Source organism: Engystomops pustulosus, chromosome 8 (genome assembly GCF_040894005.1).
Source record: "Engystomops pustulosus chromosome 8, aEngPut4.maternal, whole genome shotgun sequence".
Taxonomy (NCBI): Eukaryota; Metazoa; Chordata; class Amphibia; order Anura; family Leptodactylidae; genus Engystomops; species Engystomops pustulosus.
Genome location: NC_092418.1, coordinates 3,791,528 through 3,818,853, shown reverse-complemented (window position 1 = coordinate 3,818,853; position 27,326 = coordinate 3,791,528). Strand labels below are relative to the sequence as shown.

Sequence of the window (27,326 nt, the reverse complement as noted above, 5' to 3'; positions counted from 1 at the left end):
ACGCAGAAAACAAGCCTCACACAGTAAAATGCACACAGAAAATGAAAAAGTTATAAATGTTTGAAGTTGGGGAGCGAAAAATGAGATAAAACCCCCCCGTCCTTAAGGGGTTAATCCACCACATTACAATGTCTACCCCCCTGGTCCTGGGGAAGGACATGGACAGGACAGACATGATACAGGAACAGCCTCCACCCCAGACACAGCCGGGGCCTCCCCTCCTCCACCACAGGAATATAAGACATGAAAGTGAAAGTAAGTGCTACCCCCCCCCCCCCCCCCCCCTCCGGCTCCGAGACTCGTAGTTTCATTTTCTGATGCAACGAGTTACAGGAAGGACGGAAAAGATCTTCAAAATAACAGGTGACGGGAGTAAAGGGTTATGTCCCCTGTCATGTGTGTGACCCCTGGTGTGCCAGGAGTCATGTGTGTGATACGTGTGCCGGGCGTCATGTGTGATCCTTGTGCCGGGCGTCATGTGTGATCCGTGTGCCGGGCGTCATGTGTGATCCGTGTGTCCGGCGTCTGTTGTGTGATCTGTGTGCTTGGTGTCATGTGTGATCCGTGTGCTGGGCGTAATGTGTGATCTGTGTGCCGGGCGTTATGTGTGTGATGCATGTTTTGGGTGTCATGTGTTATCCGTGTGCTGGGCGTTATGTGTGTGACCCGTGTGCTGGGCGTCATGTGCGTGACAGTGTGATTGGCATCATGTGTTATCCGTGTGCTGGGCGTCATGTTTGTGACCGTGTGCTGGGCATCATGTGTGTGACCGTGCGGTGGGCGTCTATTGTGTGATCCGTGTGCTGGGCGTCATGTGTGTGACCGTGTGCTGGGCGTCATGTGTGTGACCGTGTGCTGGGCGTCATGTGTGTGACCCGTGTGCTGGGCGTCATGTGTGTGACCCGTGTGCTGGGCGTCATGTGTGTGACCGTGCGGTGGGCGTCTATTGTGTGATCCGTGTGCTGGGCGTCGTGTGTGATCCGTGTGCTGGGCGTCATGTGTGTGATCCGTGTGCTGGGCGTCATGTGTGTGTGATCCGTGTGCTGGGAGTGATGTGTGTGATCCGTGTGCTGGGAGTCATGTGTGTGATCCGTGTGCTGGGAGTCATGTGTGTGACCCGTGTGCAGGGCGTCATGTGTGTGACCCGTGTGCAGGGTGTCATGTGTGTGACCCGTGTGCAGGGCGTCATGTGTGTGACCCGTGTGCTGGGCGTCATGTGTGTGACCCGTGTGCTGGGCGTCTATTGTGTGATCCGTGTGCAGGGCGTCATGTGTGTGACTTGTGTGCTGGGCGTCATGCGTGTGACCCGTGTCTTGGGCATCATGTGTGTGACCGTGTGCTGGGCGTCTATTGTGTGATCCGTGTGCAGGGCGTCGTGTGTGACCCGTGTGCTGGGTGTCATGCGTGTGACCCGTGTGCTGGGCGTCATGCGTGTGACCCGTGTGCTGCGCATCATGCGTGTGACCGTGTGATGGGCGCCGTGTGTGACCGTGTGCAGGGCGTCATGTGTGTGACCGTGTGCTAGGTATCATGTGTGTGACCGTGTGCCGGGCGTCATGTGTGTGACCCGTGTGCTGGGCATCATGTGTTATCCGTGTGCTGGGCATCATGTGTGATCCATGTGCCGGGCGTCATGTGTGATCCATGTGCTGGGCGTCATGTGTGTGACCCATGTGTCCAGCGTCTATTGTGTGACCACATGTGCTGGGCGTCATGTGTGACCTGGATCCTCTCTACTTGACCCTTGACCTCACCTAAAATTCCCTGGAGTTCAGGGCAACAAGATAGAAATTCCCTGCCCCCTGCCCCCTGTTCCTGCCGGCCCCATCTCATTGGGTGAACTTATGTGACATGTGATCGGGAGTTACAGCACACACGTGTAACATGTGACATGTGATCGGGAGTTACAGCGCACACGTGTAACATGTGACATGTGATCGGGAGTTACAACACACACGTGTAACGTGACATGTGATCGGGAGTTACAGCACACGTGTACGGGACCCTCCTTGTCTTGATGACTCCATGGTGTTTTCTGTGATTCTCCCAGCAGGACGTCATGAGGCTCAGGGTGGGGATATTCTCCAGGTGTGCGGAGAGCGAGTACCGGTGGCTGCTGGACTTCCTGATGACGGAGTGGACGGTGTCTACATTTACCATCACCAACTCAAACCATGGCCTGTTCTGTGAGGAGATAAATCGTTGTGTCCTTGTAATACTCTACCACTCCCGAAACCGAGGACGGGTCAACATCACGAATGTCACCGACTCCCTGTATGATGATGAAGTGGAGGAGATGTCACGGAGGCTCGGTAAGGATGCAATGACCTTAGGGTTGGTCCTTGGCTCAACCATTCTTCACCCAATGTGAAGGTCTATATACATAAGGTGAGTGGCTTCTTATTAGAAGACCTGGACGCCATGTGTTGAGGTTGACCAACTGCCATGGCCAATCCTACAACAGGCTTAGAGTGGGTGATGGATTAGATACTTTTGGTGGAGGCCAGGTCTGAGCTAGAAGCTGACCGGATATACTGTAGATGCCCCCCCCCCCCCCCCGCCATACCCAGCAGATGATCTAAAACTTCCTCCTCTGTGTCCTGCAGGAAGACATCGAGTGATAGTTGTTATTGATGATCTGGATGACAGCAGCCAAGAGGTCAAGGACCGGATTCTGAGGCATCAGCACAGCCTGAGGACCATGACCCGGGACATCTTCCTGTTCACCCAAGAGGAGAAGACAAACAGGGAGCTCCTGAGACCCAAACTAGAAAGCATCAGAAGCATCCTAGGTAGGTAGTTGTAGCCATGGGTCATACACTCTATAGTAAGGATCCTGAGGCACCTGGATGATGGACTGTGGGTGGTCACTGCGGCTTCTACATGTAGTAGATTGATAACATTGGTGTCATCTCTTCCTCCAGGAGCGGGGGCAGCACCTCCAGGGGTGAGTGTTGATCACATGCATCAGGGGGACATGTATCATTTCACATCTCTTCTATGTATATACAAAGTTCCCAGGGCAACAAATGTATCAATGTTTGTGGGTGCGCAGCGCCGGGCATGGCGATTTTTCTAGGCGTATGATGTAGAGCACCGCAAGGGACCCTGACCTGATCCTCACATTTATTATATCTGTAATTATTGTCCTTTACAATCAAATATTTTACATAAAAACATTTTAACATTTATTTTTAATTATTTTTAGAAGACACATGCAAATCCCACAAAAAATATGTTTCACAACAACACGAGACAGAAAGTATCGTATATATACTCGAGTATAAGCCGAGGCCCCTAATTTTACCATCAAAAACTGGGAAAACCTATTGACTCGAGAATAAGCTGAGGATGGGGATGGGGAAATGCATCGGTCACAGCCTCCTAGTATATAACTAGCCCCCTGTAGTATATGGCCTGCCAGCCCCCTGTAGTATATAGCCTGCCAGCCCCCTGTAGTATATAGCCTGCCAGCCCCTTGTAGTATATAGGCAGCCAGCCCCCTGTAGTATATGGCCTGCCAGCCCCCTGTAGTATATAGCCTGCCAGCCCCTTGTAGTATATAGGCAGCCAGCCCCCTGTAGTATATGGCCTGCCAGCCCCCGGTAGTATATACCCTGCCAGCCCCCGGTAGTATATGGCCTGCCAGCCCCTTGTAGTATATAGCCTGCCAGCCCCTTGTAGTATGTAGCCTGCCAGCCCCCTGTAGTATATAGCCTGCCAGCCCCCGGTAGTATATACCCTGCCAGCCCCCGGTAGTATATACCCTGCCAGCCCCCGGTAGTATATGGCCTGCCAGCCCCTTGTAGTATGTAGCCTGCCAGCCCCTTGTAGTATGTAGCCTGCCAGCCCCCTGTAGTATATAGCCTGCCAGCCCCCGGTAGTATATAGCCTGCCAGCCCCTGTAGTATATAGCCTGCCAGCCCCTGTAGTATATAGCCAGCCCTCTTTAGTATACAGACCCCTTTGTATATAGACAGCCAGCCCTGTGTAGTAAATAGCTAGCCAGCCCCCTTATTATATAGCAAGCCCCCTTTAGTATATAGCCAGCCCCTGTAGTATATAGCCTGCTAACCCCTGTAATATATAGCCTGCCAGCCCCTGTAGTATATAGCCAGCCCTCTTTAGTATACAGCCCCCTTTGTATATAGCCACCCAGCCCTGTGTAGTAAATAGCTAGCCAGCCCCCTTAAGTATATAGCCTGCCCCCTTTAGTATATAGCCAGCCCCTGTAGTATATAGCCATCCAGCCCCGTGTAGTATATAACCATCCAGCCCCCTATAGTATATAGCCAGCCAGCCCCGTGTAGTACCATATATATCCAGCCAGCCCCATTTAGTATATAGCTAGCTAGCCCCTTTAGTATATAGCCCACCCCGTGTAGTATATAGCCAGCCAGCCAGCCCCCTTAAGTATATGGCTAGCAAGCCCCCTTTAGTATATACCAAGCCCCGTGTAGTATATAGCCAGCCAGCCCCTTTAGTATATATATCCAGCCAGCCCTCTTTAGTATACAGCCAACCCCCTTTAGTATACAGCCAGCCCCGTGTAGTATATAGCCAGCCAGCACCTTTAGTATATTGACAGCCATCCCCCTTTGGTATATAGTCAGCCAGCCCTCTTTAGTATACAGGCAGCCAGCCCCCTTTAGTATACAGCCAGCCCCGTGTAGTATATAGCCAGCCAGCACCTTTAGTATATTGACAGCCATCCCCCTTTGGTATATAGTCAGCCAGCCCTCTTTAGTATACAGGCAGCCAGCCCCCTTTAGTATACAGCCAGCCCCGTGTAGTATATAGCCAGCCAGACCCCTTTAGTATATAGACAACCAGACTCCTTTAGTATATAGAAAGCCCTCTTTTGTATATAGCCAGCCAGTCCCATGTAGTATATAGCCAGCCCCATTTACTATATAGCTATCCTGCCTCATGTAGTATATAGCCAGCCCACCCAGGTAGTATATAGCCAGACCACTTTAGTATATAGCCAGCCAGCCCCCTTTAGTATACAGCTAGCCAGCACCCTTTAGGGTGTACCTGGGGTGGTGTGTCTGGGGTGGTGTGTCTGGGGTGTGGGAAGAGCACCATGTATGATCAGTCACTGCTCGGGGCTTCTTCTATGTGAAATATTTTTTGGCTTTTCTCTTCCTCCAGACGGATCCCATCCGTGTCAGCCGGCCGATGAGTGGATCCACAGAAGGGGTAAGTGGGCAGTAGTGAGGGAGCAATGGAGAAGAACATCTACAACCAGTGTTTATGGTGGTACCAAGGCCAACATCTCATTATCCAAAGGTTAACCCTTCCAATGTCCTCTAATAGACTAGATGTATCAGATAGGACAGGAAGTTCTCGCTATGGTTCGCCAATGTAGAGTGTAATCTGCAGGTGTACACCGGCTCCTTGACACCTCTGGTGGCTTGTCCTTCTGTCTTTTAGAGTCTATTTGTTGACTGATTGGGGCACAGTGCAGGGTGTACTATGTGCAGGGTGTGTACTATGTGCAGGGTGTGTACTATGTGCAGGGTGTGTACTATGTGCAGGGTGTGTACTATGTGCAGGGTGTGTACTATGTGCAGGGTGTGTACTATGTGCAGGGTGTGTACTATGTGCAGGGTGTGTACTATGTGCAGGGTGTGTACTATGTGCAGGGTGTGTACTATGTGCAGTGTGTACTATGTGCAGTGTGTGTACTATGTGCAGGGTGTGTACTATGTGCAGTGTGTGTACTATGTGCAGGGTGTGTACTATGTGCAGGGTGTGTACTATGTGCAGTGTGTACTATGTGCAGGGTGTGTACTATGTGCAGGGTGTGTACTATGTGCAGTGTGTGTACTATGTGCAGGGTGTGTACTATGTGCAGGGTGTGTACTATGTGCAGGGTGTGTACTATGTGCAGGGTGTGTACTATGTGCAGGGTGTGTACTATGCGCAGGGTGTGTACTATGCGCTGGGTGTGTACTATGCGCTGGGTGTGTACTATGTGCAGGGGGTGTACTATGTGCAGGGGGTGTACTATGTGCAGGGGGTGTACTATGTGCAGGGGGTGTACTATGTGCAGTGTGTACTATGTGCAGGGTGTGTACTATGTGCAGGGGGTGTACTATGTGCAGGGGGTGTGTACTATGTGCAGTGTGTACTATGTGCAGGGGGTGTGTACTATGTGCAGTGTGTACTATGTGCAGTGTGTACTATGTGCAGGGGGTGTACTATGTGCAGGGTGTGCACTATGTGCAGTGTCCTGTGTGCTATGTGCAGTGTCCCGTGTACTATGTGCAGTGTCCCGTGTACTATGTGCAGTGTCCCGTGTACTATGTGCAGTGTCCCGTGTACTCTGTGCAGGGTCCTGTGTACTCTATGCAGGGTCCTGTGTACTATGTGCAGGTTCCTATGTACTATGTGCAGTGTCCTGTGTACTATGTGCAGTGTGTACTATGTGCAGGGTCCTGTGTACTATGTGCAGTGTCCTGTGTGCTATGTGCAGGGTCCTGTGTACTATGTGCAGGGTCCTGTGTACTATGTGCAGGGTCCTGTGTACTATGTGCAGTGTCCTGTGTGCTATGTGCAGGGTCCTGTGTACTATGTGCAGGGTCCTGTGTATTATGTGCAGTGTCCTGTGTATTAAGTGCAGTGTCCTGTGTATTATGTGCAGTGTCCTGTGTATTATGTGCAGTGTCCTGTGTATTATGTGCAGTGCCCTGTGTACTATGTGCAGTGCCCTGTGTACTATGTGCAGGGTCCTGTGTACTATGTGCAGTGTCCTGTGTACTATGTGCAGGGCATGTACTATGTGCAGTGTCCTGTGTACTATGTGCAGGGTCCTGTGTACTATGTGCAGGGTCCTGTGTACTATGTGCAGTGTCCTGTGTAGTGTGTACTATGTGTAGTGTGTACTATGTGCAGTGTGTACTATGTGCAGTGTCCTGTGTAGTGTGTACTATGTGCAGTGTGTACTATGTGCAGTGTCCTGTGTAGTGTGTACTATGTGCAGTGTCCTGTGTAGTGTGTACTATGTGTAGTGTGTACTATGTGTAGTGTGTACTATGTGCAGTGTGTACTATGTGCAGTGTCCTGTGTAGTGTGTACTATGTGCAGTGTGTACTATGTGCAGTGTCCTGTGTAGTGTGTACTATGTGCAGTGTGTACTATGTGCAGTGTCCTGTGTATTGTGTACTATGTGCAGTGTGTACTATGTGCAGTGTGTACTATGTTCAGTGTCCTGTGTATAGTGCAGGGGGCGCCAGGTGCAGGATTTCTGGTGAAAAAGAGTCACGTGTGACACATTTGTGGTGCAGACACTTGTTATATACAGGTGCAAGCAGCTTACACTAGAAGGAACGTGCAAAGTCCGTCAGGAAAGTGGCGCAAACAGCTTAGTAAATGAGCCCCAATGTGTCAGCCCCAACTGATGGCCAATATGAGACGTCTCATCATATAGGAGAAAGATCAGCGACACCCGAGGTGGCAGCTTCTTCCCAATTCTCTATGAACCCCGAGTGTTGGGAGGAGAAGCTGCTGCGGTGGAGACTCCTCAGTCTCTCGGAGACGCAGAGAACTTCTACACATCGAGGAGCCGTCCATAGCCGCTCACACATGGTCCGAGGATAGAAAACATCATAGAAGAGCGAGAACTGGTGACCGATTCTTCTCTCTTTTAGGAACATTTGAGGATTTTGATGATTCTGGGATATTCCTCGTTTGTTCTCTGGAAAACATACAATTTCCCAATCCCCGGAAATGTAAGTTTATACAAAGAAAGTTCATGTTCAGTGCAATGTACGGAGAGTGAGAAGGGACAATCCAACCCAAAAATCTTTCAGAGATGAAAGAGAAATATTGTTACCCAGAGTAATTGTCAAAGATCCTGATGGAAATATTGGGGCAGATTTACTTATCCGGTCCATTCGCGATCCAGCGGCGCGTTCTGTGTGGAGGATTTGGGTCCGGCCGGGATTCACTAAGGTAGTTCCTCCGACGTCCATCTTGCCCCCAGATTTCCGTTGCGTGCATGCCAGCTCCGATGCGACACAATCCGATCGCGTGCGCCAAAATCCCGGCGCAATTCAAGGAAAATCGGCGCAAAACGGAAACATTCGGGTAACCCGCCGGAAAAAACGCAATTCGGGCCCTTAGTAAATGACCCCCATTATGTGTGTGATGGTCCTCAGTGTCCAAGGACTATAAAGACTTTAGTGTCGGGCCAGGGTTCCTGGGGGCCACAAGATAAAAATTATTCTGGGGTCAAAGTGTAATGTGAAAGCTATAGCAGGATCACCCCTGATATGTGTCATGTGCAACATCCCCCAACCAGGCCTACTCTTTTTAATGAAGATGTAGGTTTAGGGCAACTCTGATGTAGATATGGGATCCCTGGTGTTGGTGAGTGGGGCACCCGTGGTGGTAACAGCCTGGCACAGGGATCACTCAAAGGCGGAGTTGGTAAAGCATTTAAATTACACTTTGTTTATTGGAACTCGACCACAATAGAAGTGACAGCAACCGGGTCGAGGTGGCCGGTTGGATATCGTTCCACAGGAATGCTTCAGGCTGGAGAGGATTGTTGGCTGCTTCAATAGGACAGACTCCTGAGGGTGGAGGTCTGCTTGGGCCTGGTCTCCAATCAGGTCAGGTGTGTCAGGGCTGCGTGCCACAGGCAGATTTGCTTCCATGAAGCTCTGTAGGAAAAAACCTGGAACTTTCCAGCCACAAGGAGTTTATAAACTCCCCTTATGAGGTGGCAAGACACTTTCTATGCATTATAACAGTACTTCTGATTGGTCAACAATAACACATTCCTTCCCAGTTAGAGAATTACCAGCTGCATTACCGCTTCCAGACACTTGAGGTCCCCCTAGGTTCATCAGACTGTAGAGAAATTCTTATTGCATGGAGAAGGATTTGATTTTGCAACACTAGACTTAACGCTGCACTGGCAGGGGTGTTGCACATATATTACATTGGTGTACTTGTATGTTCACATATAGGGTATGAACATAGGGTATCCTTAGGTTTTGGGGTCTGGTAGAGACAGGTATTACTACACTGCCAAGTCTGTACTCCTGCTTGGAACCCCCACCCCCTCCATCAACCCCTCAAAGGCTTCCACTTGGGTTATCTTCTGCTGGACTTCTAGGGCCCATTCTTGGGTTTAACCCTGTGTACCCTGGAGGATCTTCTCTGGATTACACTTATCCTCCACCATCCAGCTTCCCCCCTTTGTCTGGTCATGCAGGTTTATAGATGTGACCCCTCTTCCCTGCAGGTTCTCCTCATGGCCCTCTGGGGGTCAGTGACATGGCGAGCCTTCTGTATTGCTGCGTCTGATCCTGTGTTACCGCTGGTGAGTATTTGTATAATGTCCTTGTATAATGACCATTGTGTCACCCAGTGTCTGTAACCTGTTGTTTTGCGGCAGAACTCGTGGGGGCGCTGCGCCTTGTCCTCCATCATCACTGTCTTCATGTCATGTGACGCCTACCACAGACCCAGCGCCTACAATGTGAGTGAAGCCGATGCCTCGTCTACTCTGGGGTCTGGTGATTATTATAATATGTGACGTTCCTGAGTATCTCACCTTTATTTCTAGGTTGTCGGGAGCGTCTCGTGGATATTATCCTGCGCTAATAATATCTACCCCAGATATCAGCGAGTGAGTGTAATCTACATGTCTGATCCCTCTGTTTTGACTGAAAACTGCCCCCTACAGTGTACAGAGCCCCCCTCTACAGTGTACAGAGCCCCCCTCTACAGTGTACAGAGCCCCCCTCTACAGTGTACAGAGCCCCCCTCTACAGTGTACAGTGCTCCCTCTACAGTGTACAGTGCTCCCCTCTACAGTGTACAGTGCCCCCTCTACAGTGTACGGTGCTCCCTCTACAGTGTACAGTGCTCCCCTCTACAGTGTACAGTGCTCCCCCTATACAGTGTACAGTGCCCCCTCTACAGTGTACAGTGCTCCCTCTACAGTGTACAGTGCTCCCCCTATACAGTGTGCAGTGCCCCCTCTACAGTGTACAGTGCTCCCCTCTACAGTGTACAGTGCTCCCCTCTACAGTGTACAGTGCTCCCCTCTACAGTGTACAGTGCCCCCTCTACAGTGTACAGTGCCCCCTCTACAGTGTACAGTGCTCCCCTCTACAGTGTACAGTGCCCCTCTACAGTGTACAGTGCCCCCTCTACAGTGTACAGTGCTCCCCTCTACAGTGTACAGTGCTCCCCTCTACAGTGTACAGTGCCCCCTCTACAGTGTACAGTGCTCCCCTCTACAGTGTACAGTGCTCCCCTCTACAGTGTACAGTGCTCCACTCTACGGTGTACAGTGCTCCCCTCTACAGTGTACAGTACTCCCCTCTACAGTGTACAGTGCTCCCCTCTACGGTGTACAGTGCTCCCCTCTACAGTGTACAGTGCTCCCTCTACAGTGTACAGTGCTCCCCTCTACAGTGTACAGTGCCCCCTCTACAGTGTACAGTGCTCCCCTCTACAGTGTACAGTGCTCCCCTCTACAGTGTACAGTGCTCCCCTCTACAGTGTACAGTGCTCCCCTCTACAGTGTACAGTGCTCCCCTCTACAGTGTACAGTGCTCCCCTCTACAGTGTACAGTGCCCCCTCTACAGTGTACAGTGCTCCCCTCTACAGTGTACAGTGCTCCCTCTACAGTGTACAGTGCTCCCTCTACAGTGTACAGTGCCCCCTCTACAGTGTACAGTGCCCCCTCTACAGTGTACAGTGCTCCCTCTACAGTGTACAGTGCTCCCTCTACAGTGTACAGTGCCCCCTCTACAGTGTACAGTGCTCCCCTCTACAGTGTACAGTGCTCCCCTCTACAGTGTACAGTGCCCCCCCTCTACAGTGTACAGTGCCCCCCTCTACAGTGTACAGTGCCCCCCCTCTACAGTGTACAGTGCCCCCTCTACAGTGTACAGTGCCCCCTCTACAGTGTACAGTGCTCCCCCTATACAGTGTACAGTGCCCCCTCTACTGTGTACAGTGCTCCCCTCTACAGTGTACAGTGCTCCCCTCTACAGTGTACAGTGCTCCCCTCTACAGTGTACAGTGCTCCCCCTATACAGTGTACAGTGCCCCCCCTCTACAATGTACAGTGCCCCCCCTCTACAATGTACAGTGCCCCCCCTCTACAGTGTACAGTGCTCCACTCTACAGTGTACAGTGCCCCCTCTACAGTGTACAGTGCTCCCCTCTACAGTGTACAGTGCTCCCCTCCACAGTGTACAGTGCCCCCTCTACAGTGTACAGTGCTCCCCTCCACAGTGTACAGTGCCCCCTCTACAGTGTACAGTGCCCCCTCTACAGTGTACAGTGCTCCCCTCCACAGTGTACAGTGCCCCCTCTACAGTGTACAGTGCCCCCTCTACAGTGTACAGTGCCCCCCTCTACAGTGTACAGTGCCCCCCACTACCGTGTACAGTGCCCCCCACTACCGTGTACAGTGCCCCCCACTACCGTGTACAGTGCCCCCCTCTACAGTGTACAGTGCTCCCCCTCTACAGTGTACAGTGCCCCCCTCTACAGTGTACAGTGCCCCCTCTACAGTGTACAGTGCTCCCCTCCACAGTGTACGGTGCCCCCTCTACAGTGTACGGTGCTCCCTCTACAGTGTACAGTGCCCCCCTCTACAGTGAACAGTGCCCCCCTCTACAGTGTACAGTGCCCCCTCTACAGTGTACAGTGCCCCCTCTACAGTGTACAGTGCTTCCCTCTACAGTGTACAGTGCTCCCCTCTACAGTGTACAGTGCCCCCTCTACAGTGTACAGTACTCCCCTCTACAGTGTACAGTGCTCCCTCTACGGTGTACAGTGCCCCCTCTACAGTGTACAGAGCCCCCCTCTACAGTGTACAGAGCCCCCCTCTACAGTGTACAGAGCCCCCCTCTACAGTGTACAGTGCTCCCTCTACAGTGTACAGTGCTCCCCTCTACAGTGTACAGTGCTCCCCTCTACAGTGTACAGTGCCCCCCCTCTACAGTGTACAGTGCTCCCTCTACAGTGTACAGTGCTCCCCTCTACAGTGTACAGTGCTCCCCCTATACAGTGTACAGTGCCCCCTCTACAGTGTACAGTGCTCCCTCTACAGTGTACAGTGCTCCCCCTATACAGTGTACAGTGCCCCCTCTACAGTGTACAGTGCTCCCTCTACAGTGTACAGTGCTCCCCCTATACAGTGTGCAGTGCCCCCTCTACAGTGTACAGTGCTCCCCTCTACAGTGTACAGTGCTCCCCTCTACAGTGTACAGTGCTCCCCTCTACAGTGTACAGTGCCCCCTCTACAGTGTACAGTGCCCCCTCTACAGTGTACAGTGCTCCCCTCTACAGTGTACAGTGCCCCTCTACAGTGTACAGTGCCCCCTCTACAGTGTACAGTGCTCCCCTCTACAGTGTACAGTGCTCCCCTCTACAGTGTACAGTGCCCCCTCTACAGTGTACAGTGCTCCCCTCTACAGTGTACAGTGCTCCCCTCTACAGTGTACAGTGCTCCCCTCTACAGTGTACAGTGCTCCCCTCTACAGTGTACAGTGCTCCCCTCTACAGTGTACAGTGCCCCCTCTACAGTGTACAGTGCTCCCCTCTACAGTGTACAGTGCTCCCTCTACAGTGTACAGTGCTCCCTCTACAGTGTACAGTGCCCCCTCTACAGTGTACAGTGCCCCCTCTACAGTGTACAGTGCTCCCTCTACAGTGTACAGTGCTCCCTCTACAGTGTACAGTGCCCCCTCTACAGTGTACAGTGCTCCCCTCTACAGTGTACAGTGCTCCCCTCTACAGTGTACAGTGCCCCCCCTCTACAGTGTACAGTGCTTCCCTCTACAGTGTACAGTGCTCCCCTCTACAGTGTACAGTGCCCCCTCTACAGTGTACAGTACTCCCCTCTACAGTGTACAGTGCTCCCTCTACGGTGTACAGTGCCCCCTCTACAGTGTACGGTGCCCCCTCTACAGTGTACGGTGCTCCCTCTACAGTGTACGGTGCTCCCTCTACAGTGAACAGTGCCCCCCTCTACAGTGAACAGTGCCCCCCTCTACAGTGTACAGTGCCCCCTCTACAGTGTACAGTGCCCCCTCTACAGTGTACAGTGCTTCCCTCTACAGTGTACAGTGCTCCCCTCTACAGTGTACAGTGCTCCCCTCTACAGTGTACAGTGCTCCCTCTACAGTGTACAGTGCCCCCTCTACAGTGTACAGTGCTTCCCTCTACAGTGTACAGTGCCCCCTCTACAGTGTACAGTGCCCCCTCTACAGTGTACGGTGCTCCCTTCCCTTCTTGGTCAGTTTAGCTGAAGTCATCTGATCACCTGTGATCCTACTTACGCCTGATGTCTCTGTCTTGTAGGGACGTCTGATCCATCAGGTGACATCTCATGGTCTGGTGTTACTTACTCTATGGTTTTCCTGGGGACAATTAGATGCTAAAACTGTGAGTATAAGAGATGGTCACGAGCAATGAATATACACCTGTGCTCTCTCCCTATTGGGTGTCAGGATGATAGTCATACCTGTGCTCTCTCCCTATTGGGTGTCAGGATGATAGTCATACCTGTGCTCTCTCCCTATTGGGTATCAGGATGATAGTTATACCTGTGCTCTCTCCCTATTGGGTGTCAGGATGATAGTCATACCTGTGCTCTCTCCCTATTGGGTGTCAGGATGATAGTTATACCTGTGCTCTCTCCCTATTGGGTGTCAGGGTGATAGTCATACATGTGCTCTCTCCCTATTGGGTGTCAGGATGATAGTCACACCTGTGCTCTCTCCCTATTGGGTGTCAGGATGATAGTTATACCTGTGCTCTCTCCCTATTGGGTGTCAGGATGATAGTCATACCTGTGCTCTCTCCCTATTGGGTGTCAGGGTGATAGTCATACCTGTGCTCTCTCCCTATTGGGTGTCAGGGTGATAGTCATACCTGTGCTCTCTCCCTATTGGGTGTCAGGATGATAGTTATACCTGTGCTCTCTCCCTATTGGGTGTCAGGATGATAGTCATACCTGTGCTCTCTCCCTATTGGGTGTCAGGATGATAGTCATACCTGTGCTCTCTCCCTATTGGGTATCAGGATGATAGTTATACCTGTGCTCTCTCCCTATTGGGTGTCAGGATGATAGTCATACCTGTGCTCTCTCCCTATTGGGTGTCAGGATGATAGTCATACCTGTGCTCTCTCCCTATTGGGTGTCAGGATGATAGTCATACCTGTGCTCTCTCCCTATTGGGTGTAAGGATGATAGTCATACCTGTGCTCTCTCCCTATTGGGTGTCAGGATGATAGTTATACCTGTGCTCTCTCCCTATTGGGTGTGTGGATGATAGTTATACCTGTGCTCTCTCCCTATTGGGTGTCAGGATGATAGTCATACCTGTGCTCTCTCCCTATTGGGTGTCAGGATGATAGTCATACCTGTGCTCTCTCCCTATTGGGTGTAAGGATGATAGTCATACCTGTGCTCTCTCCCTATTGGGTGTCAGGATGATAGTCATACCTGTGCTCTCTCTCTATTGGGTGTCAGGATGATAGTCATGCCTGTGCTCTCTCCCTATTGGGTGTCAGGATGATAGTCATACCTGTGCTCTCTGCCTATTGGGTGTCAGGATGATAGTCATACCTGTGCTCTCTCCTTATTGGGTGTCAGGATGATAGTCATACCTGTGCTCTCTCCCTATTGGGTATCAGGATGATAGTCATACCTGTGCTCTCTCTCTATTGGGTGTCAGGATGATAGTCCTACCTGTGCTCTCTCCCTATTGGGTGTCAGGATGATAGTCATACCTGTGCTCTCTCCCTATTGGGTGTCAGGATGATAGTCATACCTGTGCTCTCTCCCTATTGGGTGTCAGGATGATAGTCATATCTGTGCTCTCTCCCTATTGGGTGTCAGGATGATAGTCATATCTGTGCTCTCTCCCTATTGGGTGTCAGGATGATAGTCATACCTGTGCTCTCTCCCTATTGGGTGTCAGGATGATAGTCATACCTGTGCTCTCTCCCTATTGGGTGTCAGGATGATAGTCATATCTGTGCTCTCTCCCTATTGGGTGTCAGGATGATAGTCATATCCTTCCTCTCTCAGTTTTGGGTGTCAGGATGATAGTCATACCTGTGCTCTCTCCCTATTGGGTGTCAGGATGATAGTCATACCTGTGCTCTCTCCCTATTGGGTGTCAGGATGATAGTCATACCTGTGCTCTCTCCCTATTGGGTATCAGGATGATAGTTATACCTGTGCTCTCTCCCTATTGGGTGTCAGGATGATAGTCATACCTGTGCTCTCTCCCTATTGGGTGTCAGGATGATAGTCATATCTGTGCTCTCTCCCTATTGGGTGTAAGGATGATAGTCATACCTGTGCTCTCTCCCTATTGGGTGTCAGGATGATAGTTATACCTGTGCTCTCTCCCTATTGGGTGTAAGGATGATAGTCATACCTGTGCTCTCTCCCTATTGGGTGTCAGGATGATAGTCTTACCTGTGCTCTCTCCCTATTGGGTGTCAGGATGATAGTCCTATCTGTGCTCTCTCCCTTTTGGGTGTCAGGATGATAGTCATACCTGTGCTCTCTCCCTATTGGGTGTCAGGATGATAGTTATACCTGTGCTCTCTCCCTATTGGGGGTCAGGATGATAGTCATACCTGTGCTCTATCCCTATTGGGTGTCAGGATGATAGTCATACCTGTGCTCTCTCCCTATTGGGTGTCAGAATGATAGTCATACCTGTGCTCTCTCCCTATATGGTGTCAGGATGATAGTCATACCTGTGCTCTCTCCCTATATGGTGTCAGGATGATAGTCATACCTGTGCTCTCTCCCTATTGGGTATCAGGATGATAGTCATACCTGTGCTCTCTCCCTATTGGGTGTGTGGATGATAGTCATACCTGTGCTCTCTCCCTATTGGGTGTCAGGATGATAGTCATACCTGTGCTCTCTGCCTATTGGGTGTCAGGATGATAGTCATACCTGTGCTCTCTCCCTTTTGGGTGTCAGGGTGATAGTCATACCTGTGCTCTCTCCCTATTGGGTGTCAGGATGATAGTCATACCTGTGCTCTCTCCCTATTGGGTATCAGGATGATAGTCATACCTGTGCTCTCTCCCTATTGGGTGTGTGGATGATAGTCATACCTGTGCTCTCTCCCTATTGGGTGTCAGGATGATAGTCATACCTGTGCTCTCTCCCTATTGGGTGTCAGGATGATAGTCATATCTGTGCTCTCTCCCTATTGGGTGTCAGGATGATAGTCATATCCTTCCTCTCTCAGTTTTGGGTGTCAGGATGATAGTCATACCTGTGCTCTCTCCCTATTGGGTGTCAGGATGATAGTCATACCTGTGCTCTCTCCCGATTGGGTGTCAGGATGATAGTCATACCTGTGCTCTCTCCCTATTGGGTATCAGGATGATAGTTATACCTGTGCTCTCTCCCTATTGGGTGTCAGGATGATAGTCATACCTGTGCTCTCTCCCTATTGGGTGTCAGGATGATAGTCATACCTGTGCTCTCTCCCTTTTGGGTGTCAGGATGATAGTCATACCTGTGCTCTCTGCCTATTGGGTGTCAGGATGATAGTCATACCTGTGCTCTCTCCCTGTTGGGTGTCAGGGTGATAGTTATACCTGTGCTCTCTCCCTATTGGGTGTCAGGATGATAGTCATACCTGTGCTCTCTCCCTATTGGGTATCAGGATGATAGTTATACCTGTGCTCTCTCCCTATTGGGTGTCAGGATGATAGTTATACCTGTGCTCTCTCCCTATTGGGTGTCAGGGTGATAGTTATGCCTGTGCTCTCTCCCTATTGGGTGTCAGGATGATAGTTATACCTGTGCTCTCTCCCTATCGGGTGTCAGGATGATAGTCATACCTGTGCTCTCTCCCTATTGGGTGTCAGGATGATAGTTATACCTGTGCTCTCTCCCTATTGGGTGTCAGGATGATAGTCACACCTATGCTCTCTCCCTATTGGGTGTCAGGATGATAGTCATACCTGTGCTCTCTCCCTATTGGGTATCAGGATGATAGTTATACCTGTGCTCTCTCCCTATTGGTTGTCAGGATGATAGTCATACATGTGCTCTCTCCCTATTGGGTGTCAGGATGATAGTCTTACCTGTGCTCTCTCCCTATTGGGTATCAGGATGATAGTTATACCTGTGCTCTCTCCCTATTGGGTGTCAGGATGATAGTCATACCTGTGCTCTCTCCCTATTGGGTGTCAGGATGATAGTCATACCTGTGCTCTCTCCCTATTGGGTATCAGGATGATAGTCATACCTGTGCTCTCACCCTATTGGGTGTCAGGATTATAGTCATACCTGTGCTCTCTCCCTATTGGGTGTCAGGATGATAGTCATATCTGTCCTCTCTCCCTATTGGGTGTCAGGATGATAGTCATATCTGTGCTCTCTCCCTATTGGTTGTCAGGATGATAGTCCTACCTGTGCTCTCTCCCTATTGGGTGTCAGGATGATAGTCATACCTGTGCTCTCTCCCTGTTGGGTGTCAGGGTGATAGTTATACCTGTGCTCTCTCCCTATTGGGTATCAGGATGATAGTTATACCTGTGCTCTCTCCCTATTGGGTGTCAGGATGATAGTCATACCTGTGCTCTCTCCCTATTGGGTATCAGGATGATAGTCATACCTGTGCTCTCTCCCTATTGGGTGTCAGGATGATAGTCCTACCTGTGCTCTCTCCCTATTGGGTATCAGGATGATAGTTATACCTGTGCTCTCTCCCTATTGGTTGTCAGGATGATAGTCCTACCTGTGCTCTCTCCCTATTGGGTGTCAGGATGATAGTCATACCTGTGCTCTCTCCCTGTTGGGTGTCAGGGTGATAGTTATACCTGTGCTCTCTCCCCATTGGGTGTCAGGATGATAGTCATACCTGTGCTCTCTCCCTATTGGGTGTCAGGATGATAGTCATACCTGTGCTCTCTCCCTATTGGGTGTCAGGATGATAGTCCTACCTGTGCTCTCTCCCTATTGGGTATCAGGATGATAGTTATACCTGTGCTCTCTCCCTATTGGTTGTCAGGATGATAGTCCTACCTGTGCTCTCTCCCTATTGGGTGTCAGGATGATAGTCATACCTGTGCTCTCTCCCTGTTGGGTGTCAGGGTGATAGTTATACCTGTGCTCTCTCCCTATTGGGTGTCAGGATGATAGTCTTACCTGTGCTCTCTCCCTATTGGGTGTCAGGATGATAGTTATACCTGTGCTCTCTCCCTATTGGGTGTCAGGATGATAGTCATACCTGTGCTCTCTCCCTATTGGGTATCAGGATGATAGTCATACCTGTGCTCTCTCCCTATTGGGTGTCAGGATGATAGTTATACCTGTGCTCTCTCCCTATTGGGTGTCAGGATGATAGTCATACCTGTGCTCTCTCCCTATTGGGTGTCAGGATGATAGTTATACCTGTGCTCTCTCCCTATTGGTTGTCAGGATGATAGTCATACCTGTGCTCTCTCCCTATTGGGTGTCAGGATGATAGTTATACCTGTGCTCTCTCCCTATTGGGTGTGTGGATGATAGTTATACCTGTGCTCTCTCCCTATTGGGTGTCAGGATGATAGTCATACCTGTGCTCTCTCCCTATTGGGTGTCAGGATGATAGTTATACCTGTGCTCTCTCCCTATTGGGTGTCAGGATGATAGTCATATCTGTGCTCTCTCCCTATTGGGTGTCAGGATGATAGTCATACCTGTGCTCTCTCCCTATTGGGTGTCAGGATGATAGTTATACCTGTGCTCTCTCCCTATTGGGTGTCAGGATGATAGTCATACCTGTGCTCTCTCCCTATTGGGTGTCAGGATGATAGTTATACCTGTGCTCTCTCCCTATTGGGTGTCAGGATGATAGTCATATCTGTGCTCTCTCCCTATTGGGTGTCAGGATGATAGTCATACCTGTGCTCTCTCCCTATTGGTTGTCAGGATGATACAATATATAATGTAATGATAGAACCTTCTTATTCCAGGTGTTTCAGGTGATGTCTCAGAGTCTCCTCCGCTCCCCGGGGGTCCTGGCGGCTCTAAACATTTAATGTCTTACACATGAAGCATCCAATCACCTTGCAGCGCTGGTGACCATGTGATGCTCCTGCCACCTCCCAGCATCACATGTGCATGAAGATGTCCGTCACCTCCTGGGGGCAGCGGCGGCTACAGGAATAATATAAATTACACAAAATGAAATTAAAAAAAGAATTGAAAATGTATGTCATACGTCTCCTATATACAAGACGGGGGCAGCAGAGACATGGGATTAGCCCCCGGGGTACAACGCAGGGAACCTGACAGGAACCGCATCATAATGTGTATGTATATTACCACTCCCATACACTATGACCCCACCCCTGAATACTGACCTCACTCCCATACACTATGACCCCACCCCTGAATACTGACCTCACTCCCATACACTATGACCCCACCCCTGAATACTGACCTCACTCCCATACACTATGACCCCACCCCTGAATGCTGACCCCACTCCTATGCACTATGACCCCGCTCCTAAATACTGACCCCACTCCTATGCACCATGACCCCGCTCCTAAATACTGACCCCACTCCTATGCACTATGACCCCGCTCCTAAATACTGACCCCACTCCTATGCACTATGACCCCGCTCCTAAATACTGACCCCACTCCTATGCACTATGACCCCGCTCCTAAATACTGACCCCACTCCTATGCACCATGACCCCGCTCCTAAATACTGACCCCACTCCTATGCACCATGACCGCACTCCTAAATACTGACCCCACTCCTATGCACCATGACCGCACTCCTAAATACTGACCCCACTCCCATACACTATGACCCCACCCCTGAATACTGACCCCACTCCCATACACTATGACCCCACCCCTGAATACTGACCCCACTCCTATGCACTATGACCCCACCCCTGAATACTGACCCCACTCCTATGCACTATGACCCCGCTCCTAAATACTGACCCCACTCCCATGCACCATGACCGCACTCCTAAATACTGACCCCACTCCCATACACTATGACCGCACTCCTAAATACTGACCCCACTCCCATACACTATGACCCCACCCCTGAATACTGACCCCACTCCCATACACTATGACCCCACCCCTGAATACTGACCCCACTCCCATACACTATGACCCCACCCCTGAATACTGACCCCACCCCTGAATACTGACCCCACTCCTATGCACTATGACCCCGCTCCTAAATACTGACCCCACTCCTATGCACCATGACCTCACTCCCCTGAATACTGACCTCACTCCCATACACTATGACCCCACCCCTGAATACTGACCCCACTCCTCCACCTTTGCTTATAAACCACATACTCCATGGCAGAGATGGGGAACCTTTTAGAGCCCGGGAGCCCAAACTTCAACCAAAAGCCACTTATTTATCACAAAGTGCCAGCGCAGCAACGTAAGCCGACGGAATTCAGCGCAGCATCGACACCTGGTGGACATCGGGGGAACTACCTTAGTGAAGACCAGAATCCTCCACAGAGAACGCGCCTCTGGATCGCGAATGGACCGGGTAAGTAAATCTGCCCCAATATCCTATACGATCAGGGGCGCAGATTATCTGTAGGTTCTGGAGGAGTTTTGGGGGGATTTGGGGATCTTTTGTCCTTGTCTGGAGTTCATTGTGAAATCAATGGAGAGAGGGAGACAAAACCAAATTCATGAGCGATTTCTAAAGTGGAGAAAGGGAAGAACGTTCCTCCTCTTACAGAATTTGCTGTAAACATCAGAAAATTGTTAGACAATAATTTCCAATCTTCTGTAATGATGGATGTAATCCCACATTCTCCTCCTGCCGAGATCCAGAGTCTCCAAACCCTCCACCAGTCTAACCATATCAGTGACTGGGCCCAGGCTCCATCAGAACTGGCCAAAGCCCGAGACAGACCAGAACCTCGGCCCATAACATGGTTCTTCTCCTGATAAGGTCTGGTCGTCCTGCGGCTCAATGGTCCGTCTGGGAACTTTGCTCCTCGTTCTATTGGTCCGTATCCTGTGAGTAAGATCGGAGCTTCATATACTATACAGGCGGTCCCATACTTAAGAACACTCGACTTACATACGATCCCTAGTTACAAACGGACCTCTGGATATTGGTAATTTCCTGTACTTTAGCCCCAGGCTACAATAATCAGCTGTAACAGTTATCACCGGTGTCTTGTAATGAAGATTTATTTATCCTGATTCTTATGGCAACCCAACATTTTTAAAATCCAATTGTCCCAGAGACCAAAAAAGTTCTGGCTGGGGTTACAATGATAAAATATACAGTTCCGACTTACATACAAATTCAACTTAAGAACAAACCTACAGACCCTATCTTGTATGTAACCCGGGGACTGCCTGTAATACTCCCCCCTATACAGTCTGAGTATTACAGAGGGGGCTACAGTGGGGCTTTATTTCTGGAAATTTCCTCCTATTACAGTCATAGTTGTGCAGTCCAGAGTTATATTCGGGTGATGATTGGGGGGAGCAGCTGTGACCTCGGGGTCTCTTCTTGTGTAATGGAACGGTTCTGCACCCTGTGTATTTCGGTAGAAGCTGCTCCCTGAGGATCTGGTTCTGGGCGATTTTTCTGGAGGTTTCTGGAATGAAGCAGCACATGGATTCACATGAAGTAATAACTCTACCGGGGGTCAGAGTCTTTATACTGCGGGTGATCCATAGACAATCACTGGTGGACTGGTCCGGGAGAGGACTCCACCTCCACCCACCACCACTCCAGACCCTGATCCAGATAACATCACACACCTTTGTCTCTGAGGGTCTGCTTGACCCCTGGTCAGGACGTAGATATCTTGAGGATAAATGCTCCAGTCCCAAGTGACTGCCCAATGAGTAAGACCTACGGAGAAGATAGACCAAGCCATTGAGGACCTGATGGAAAGTCATGGTGGTGCTAGGGGGTCAGGACCTACTCACCATCCGTATAACTGATTCCACCCAGTACAGGAACGACAGTTCCAGGACCATCAGTACCAGAACAGGAACCAGTCCCACCATGTGGGCACCCTGAAAAGAAAAGGCACAGTATGGTGAGATGGGGAACCCCCTGCAGAGGCCACAGCGTGCACTTACTGTAGTATCACAACCTTCATCTACAACTTCAATTATATTAGTAATGAAAACACTAACACTCCATTATCATGAAAGTGCACTCTCAGATCTACCGGTGATAAAGTAAGTGAACCCTTGGACCGAGTGAGTCATCCCTTGCTGCAACTAGCAAAGTCCTCCTCTAGTGTGGTGGCAGGAGCTCACATGACTTCTGGGAAGCTCTTAGTGCCCTTCTCTAACCTGTTATATGGTGGTCACATGACTTCTGGGAAGTTCTTGGTGCCCTCCTGTAATCTGTTATATGGTGGTCACATGACTTCTGGGAAGCTCTTGGTGCCCTTCTCTAATCTGATCTCACATGACTTCTGGGAAGTCCTTCTTGGCCTCCATCATTGTCTAAGACATCGCTATGTCCTGTCCAGCTTTGTGCCCAACTTACCTTCTTTTGTAAGTGGTGTGGACTTTTCTTCAGCGCGATGGGGTAGGTGGATGGAAGCTCACAGTCACTCTGGAGGGAAACGTGTAACAAAGAACAAAATGGGGGTCATTTACTAAGGGACCGATGCACGTTTTCCCGACGTGTTACCCGAATATTTCCGATTTGCGCCAATTTCCCCTGTATTGCCCTCGGATTTTGGCGCACGCGATCGGATTGTGGCTAGAGATGAGCGAGTATACTCGTCCGAGCTTGATGCTCGTTCAAGTATTAAGGTACTCGAAACGGCTCGTTGCTCGGACGAGTATTTCCCCTGCTCGAGATCGAGCATTTAATTAAAAAAGCACAGTGAAGAACAATGAAGAATAGAATAAAAACAGTGAACACAGTGAAAGCAGGATCATTTAAGTGAAAAAGACAGTGAAGAACACAGTGAAGAATAGATTACAGATGTTCGGCACATCTGTTCGGCACATAGTATGTGAAGAACAATATATATGTGTGAAGAACACATTGAAGAACACGGTGAGCAGGACAGAGGCAACGGGGAGCAGCACAGAGACATCAGGGAACAGGACAGAGACACCGGGGAGCAGGAGAGAGACACCAGGAGCAGCACAGAGACACCAGGGAGCAGCACAGAGACACCGGGGAGCAGCACAAAGAAACCGGGGAGCAGCACAGAGACACCAGGGAGCAGCACAAAGAAACCGGGGAGCAGCACAGAGACACCAGGGAGCAGCACAGAGACACCGGGGAGCAGCACAAAGAAACCGGGGAGCAGCACAGAGACACCGTGAAGCAGCACAGGCAGCGGCAGGCACAGAGGAAGCACAGGCAGCGGCAGGCACGGGGAGCAGCACAGGCAGCGGCAGGCACGGAGGCAGCACAGGCAGCGGCAGGCACGGGGAGCAGCACAGGCAGCGGCAGGCACGGAGGCAGCACAGGCAGCGGCAGGCACGGAGGCAGCACAGGCAGCGGCAGGCACGGGGAGCAGCACGGGCAGCGGCAGGCACGGAGGCAGCACGGGCAGCGGCAGGCACGGGGAGCAGCACGGGCAGCGGCAGGCACGGGGAGCAGCACGGGCAGCGGCAGGCACGGGGAGCAGCACGGGCAGCGGCAGGCACGGAGAGCAGCACGGGCAGCGGCAGGCACGGAGGCAGCACAGGCAGCGGCAGGCACGGAGGCAGCACAGGCAGCGGCAGGCACGGGGAGCAGCACGGGCAGCGGCAGGCACGGGGAGCAGCACGGGCAGCGGCAGGCACGGAGGCAGCACAGGCAGCGGCAGGCACGGGGAGCAGCACGGGCAGCGGCAGGCACGGAGGCAGCACAGGCAGCGGCAGGCACGGGGAGCAGCACAGGCAGCGGCAGGCACGGGGAGCAGCACGGGCAGCGGCAGGCACGGAGGCAGCACGGGCAGCGGCAGGCACGGGGAGCAGCACGGGCAGCGGCAGGCACGGAGGCAGCACGGGCAGCGGCAGGCACGGGGAGCAGCACGGGCAGCGGCAGGCACGGAGGCAGCACGGGCAGCGGCAGGCACGGGGAGCAGCACGGGCAACGGCAGGCACGGAGGCAGCACGGGCAGCGGCAGGCACGGGGAGCAGCACGGGCAGCGGCAGGCACGGGGAGCAGCACGGGCAGCGGCAGGCACGGGGAGCAGCACGGGCAGCGGCAGGCACGGAGAGCAGCACGGGCAGCGGCAGGCACGGAGGCAGCACAGGCAGCGGCAGGCACGGAGGCAGCACAGGCAGCGGCAGGCACGGGGAGCAGCACGGGCAGCGGCAGGCACGGGGAGCAGCACGGGCAGCGGCAGGCACGGGGAGCAGCACGGGCAGCGGCAGGCACGGAGGCAGCACAGGCAGCGGCAGGCACGGGGAGCAGCACGGGCAGCGGCAGGCACGGAGGCAGCACGGGCAGCGGCAGGCACGGGGAGCAGCACGGGCAGCGGCAGGCACGGGGAGCAGCACGGGCAGCGGCAGGCACGGAGGCAGCACGGGCAGCGGCAGGCACGGGGAGCAGCACGGGCAGCGGCAGGCACGGAGGCAGCACGGGCAGCGGCAGGCACGGGGAGCAGCACGGGCAGCGGCAGGCACGGAGGCAGCACGGGCAGCGGCAGGCACGGGGAGCAGCACGGGCAACGGCAGGCACGGAGGCAGCACAGGCAGCGGCAGGCACGGGGAGCAGCACGGGCAGCGGCAGGCACGGAGGCAGCACAGGCAGCGGCAGGCACGGGGAGCAGCACGGGCAGCGGCAGGCACGGGGAGCAGCACGGGCAGCGGCAGGCACGGGGAGCAGCACGGGCAGCGGCAGGCACGGGGAGCAGCACGGGCAGCGGCAGGCACGGAGGCAGCACGGGCAGCGGCAGGCACGGGGAGCAGCACGGGCAGCGGCAGGCACGGAGGCAGCACGGGCAGCGGCAGGCACGGGGAGCAGCACGGGCAGCGGCAGGCACGGAGGCAGCACGGGCAGCGGCAGGCACGGGGAGCAGCACGGGCAGCGGCAGGCACGGAGGCAGCACAGGCAGCGGCAGGCACGGGGAGCAGCACGGGCAGCGGCAGGCACGGAGGCAGCACAGGCAGCGGCAGGCAGCGGCAGGCACGGGGAGCAGCACAGGCAGCGGCAGGCACGGGGAGCAGCACAGGCAGCGGCAGGCACGGGGAGCAGCACGGGCAGCGGCAGGCACGGAGGCAGCACGGGCAGCGGCAGGCACGGGGAGCAGCACGGGCAGCGGCAGGCACGGGGAGCAGCACGGGCAGCGGCAGGCACGGAGGCAGCACGGGCAGCGGCAGGCACGGGGAGCAGCACGGGCAGCGGCAGGCACGGAGGCAGCACGGGCAGCGGCAGGCACGGGGAGCAGCACGGGCAGCGGCAGGCACGGAGGCAGCACAGGCAGCGGCAGGCACGGGGAGCAGCACGGGCAGCGGCAGGCACGGAGGCAGCACAGGCAGCGGCAGGCAGCGGCAGGCACGGGGAGCAGCACGGGCAGCGGCAGGCACGGAGGCAGCACAGGCAGCGGCAGGCACGGGGAGCAGCACAGGCAGCGGCAGGCACGGGGAGCAGCACGGGCAGCGGCAGGCACGGAGGCAGCACGGGCAGCGGCAGGCACGGGGAGCAGCACGGGCAGCGGCAGGCACGGGGAGCAGCACGGGCAGCGGCAGGCACGGAGGCAGCACAGGCAGCGGCAGGCAGCGACAGGCACGGGTAGCAGCATGGGCAGCGGCAGGCACGGGGAGCAGCACGGGCAGCGGCAGGCACGGAGGCAGCATAGGCAGCGGCAGGCACGGGGAGCAGCACGGGCAGCGGCAGGCACGGGGAGCAGCACGGGCAGCGGCAGGCACGGGGAGCAGCACGGGCAGCGGCAGGCACCGAGACAGCAGGGCAGCGGCAGGCACCGAGACAGCGGGGCAGCGGCACAGAGACATCGGGAAGGGCAGAGAGATCGGGGAGACTTCAGTGGAAGAAGAGCAGCGGATCCCGGGACAGCGTATCTCCCGACAAGTAAGCAGATGTGCCGAACATCTGTAATCTATTCTTCACTGTTTTTCACTTAAATCATCCTGTGTTCACTGTTTTTATTCTATTCTTCACTGTTCTTCACATCTGATAACTTGTCGGGAGATAATATACGCACGGAACAGTGAAGAATAGATTGCAGATGTTTGCATACATCTGATCACTTATCAGAAGACATTCTTTTTCAATTAAATAACACATTTTATTCCTGAACCATGGTCCCTTTGAAAAATGCTTGAGTCTCCCATTGACTTCAATGGGGCTCGTTATTCGAGACGAGCACTCGAGCATCAGGAAAAGTTTGTCTCGAATAACGAGCACCCGAGCATTTTAGTGCTCGCTCATCTCTAATTGTGGCGCATCGGCGCTGGCATGCACGTGATGGAAATCGGGGGGCGTGGCCGAACGAAAACCCGACGGATTTGGAAAAAATGCCGCATTAAAAAAAAAAAAAAGCGTTGCGGAGCTTGCACTTACCTTCACTAGGAATAGGCCGGTGTACTTGAGTGCGTTCCGATGCTCTTCAGCGCCACCTGGTGGACGTCGGAGGAACTGCCTTAATGGGGCAGATTTACTTACCCGGTCCATTCGCGATCCAGTGGCGCGTTCTCTGCGGTGAATTCGGGTCCGGACGGGATTCACTAAGGCAGTTCCTCCGACGTCCACCAGGTGGCGCTGCTGCGCTGAAGAGCATCGGAACGCACTCAAGTTCACCGGCCTATTCCTAGTGAAGGTAAGTGCAAGCTCCGCGACATTTTTTTTTTTTTTTAAATGCAGCGATTTTTCCGAATCCGTTGGGTTTTCGTTCGCCCACGGCCCCCGATTTCCGTTGCGTGCATGCCGGCGCCGATGCGCCACAAAATCCCGCGGCAATTCAGGGGAAATCGGCGCAAATCGGAAATATTCGGGTAACACGTCAGGAAAACGCGAATCGGGCCCTTAGTAAATGACCCCCAATGAATCCCGGCCGGACCCGAATCCACCGCAGAGAATGCGCCGTTGGATCGCGAATGGACCGGTTAAGTAAATCTGCCGCAATATCTTCCCTCAAAACACAAACCAATGGCATTCAGGAATGTACGGAGGGCAGTGATTTAGTATTAATTCCTCGAGACCCTCACATGTAGAGCTAGTTAGTCCACTACACCCACCTACACCCTGCCCTACAGAGCTGGCCACTGACACAGCGTATATCCTCCTGAAATGACAATCTCCCAGTTATGTTCTTAATGAAAGGGATTGGCCCAAGTTATACTGTTATCACTTATG

The 27,326-nt window shown here is 52.8% G+C and overlaps 2 protein-coding genes across 6 annotated transcripts in view; one reads left to right on the top strand and one right to left on the bottom strand.

The window, feature by feature from the left end:
- The first annotated feature begins 228 nt into the window (after positions 1 to 228).
- LOC140075779 (uncharacterized) lies at positions 229 to 19,231 on the top strand. Of its 3 annotated transcripts, none has more exons than XM_072122066.1 (11): positions 229 to 255; positions 2,051 to 2,312; positions 2,607 to 2,792; positions 2,925 to 2,947; positions 5,155 to 5,202; positions 7,656 to 7,736; positions 9,260 to 9,337; positions 9,413 to 9,496; positions 9,584 to 9,646; positions 13,346 to 13,429; positions 18,992 to 19,231. In XM_072122066.1, exons 1-11 carry the CDS (start codon positions 244 to 246, stop codon positions 19,055 to 19,057), a joined length of 987 nt encoding a protein of 328 aa, XP_071978167.1. In that variant the 5' UTR covers positions 229 to 243; the 3' UTR covers positions 19,058 to 19,231. The 3 variants fall into 3 exon arrangements, with proteins under 3 accessions (XP_071978167.1, XP_071978168.1, XP_071978169.1); XM_072122067.1 differs by lacking the exon at positions 229 to 255 and adding an exon at positions 283 to 363; XM_072122068.1 differs by lacking the exon at positions 229 to 255 and adding an exon at positions 286 to 363 and having other exon boundaries at positions 2,054 to 2,312.
- Positions 19,232 to 21,243: 2,012 nt separating this feature from the next.
- Positions 21,244 to 27,326, bottom strand: part of LOC140076254 (uncharacterized) — a 49,961-nt gene continuing 43,878 nt past the window's right edge. Inside the window, exons 13-16 of one of the 3 annotated variants that reach the window (XM_072122789.1) lie at positions 22,548 to 22,616; positions 21,974 to 22,063; positions 21,803 to 21,896; positions 21,244 to 21,636 (exon numbers count right to left, since the gene is read on the bottom strand). In XM_072122789.1, coding sequence (XP_071978890.1) covers positions 21,834 to 21,896; positions 21,974 to 22,063; positions 22,548 to 22,616 — 222 coding nt within the window. In that variant the 3' untranslated portion in view covers positions 21,244 to 21,636; positions 21,803 to 21,833. The remainder of the gene's footprint in view (positions 21,637 to 21,802; positions 21,897 to 21,973; positions 22,064 to 22,547; positions 22,617 to 27,326) is intronic. The other 2 variants (XM_072122790.1, XM_072122791.1) reach the window with 2 other exon arrangements.

Bases quoted from the DNA above. Each gene is read 5' to 3' on its own strand.
- LOC140075779 (XM_072122066.1), top strand. The intron at 2,793-2,924 runs GTAGGTAGTTGT...CTCTTCCTCCAG, and splicing joins AAGCATCAGAAGCATCCTAG to GAGCGGGGGCAGCACCTCCA. The intron at 9,497-9,583 runs GTGAGTGAAGCC...CTTTATTTCTAG, and splicing joins ACAGACCCAGCGCCTACAAT to GTTGTCGGGAGCGTCTCGTG.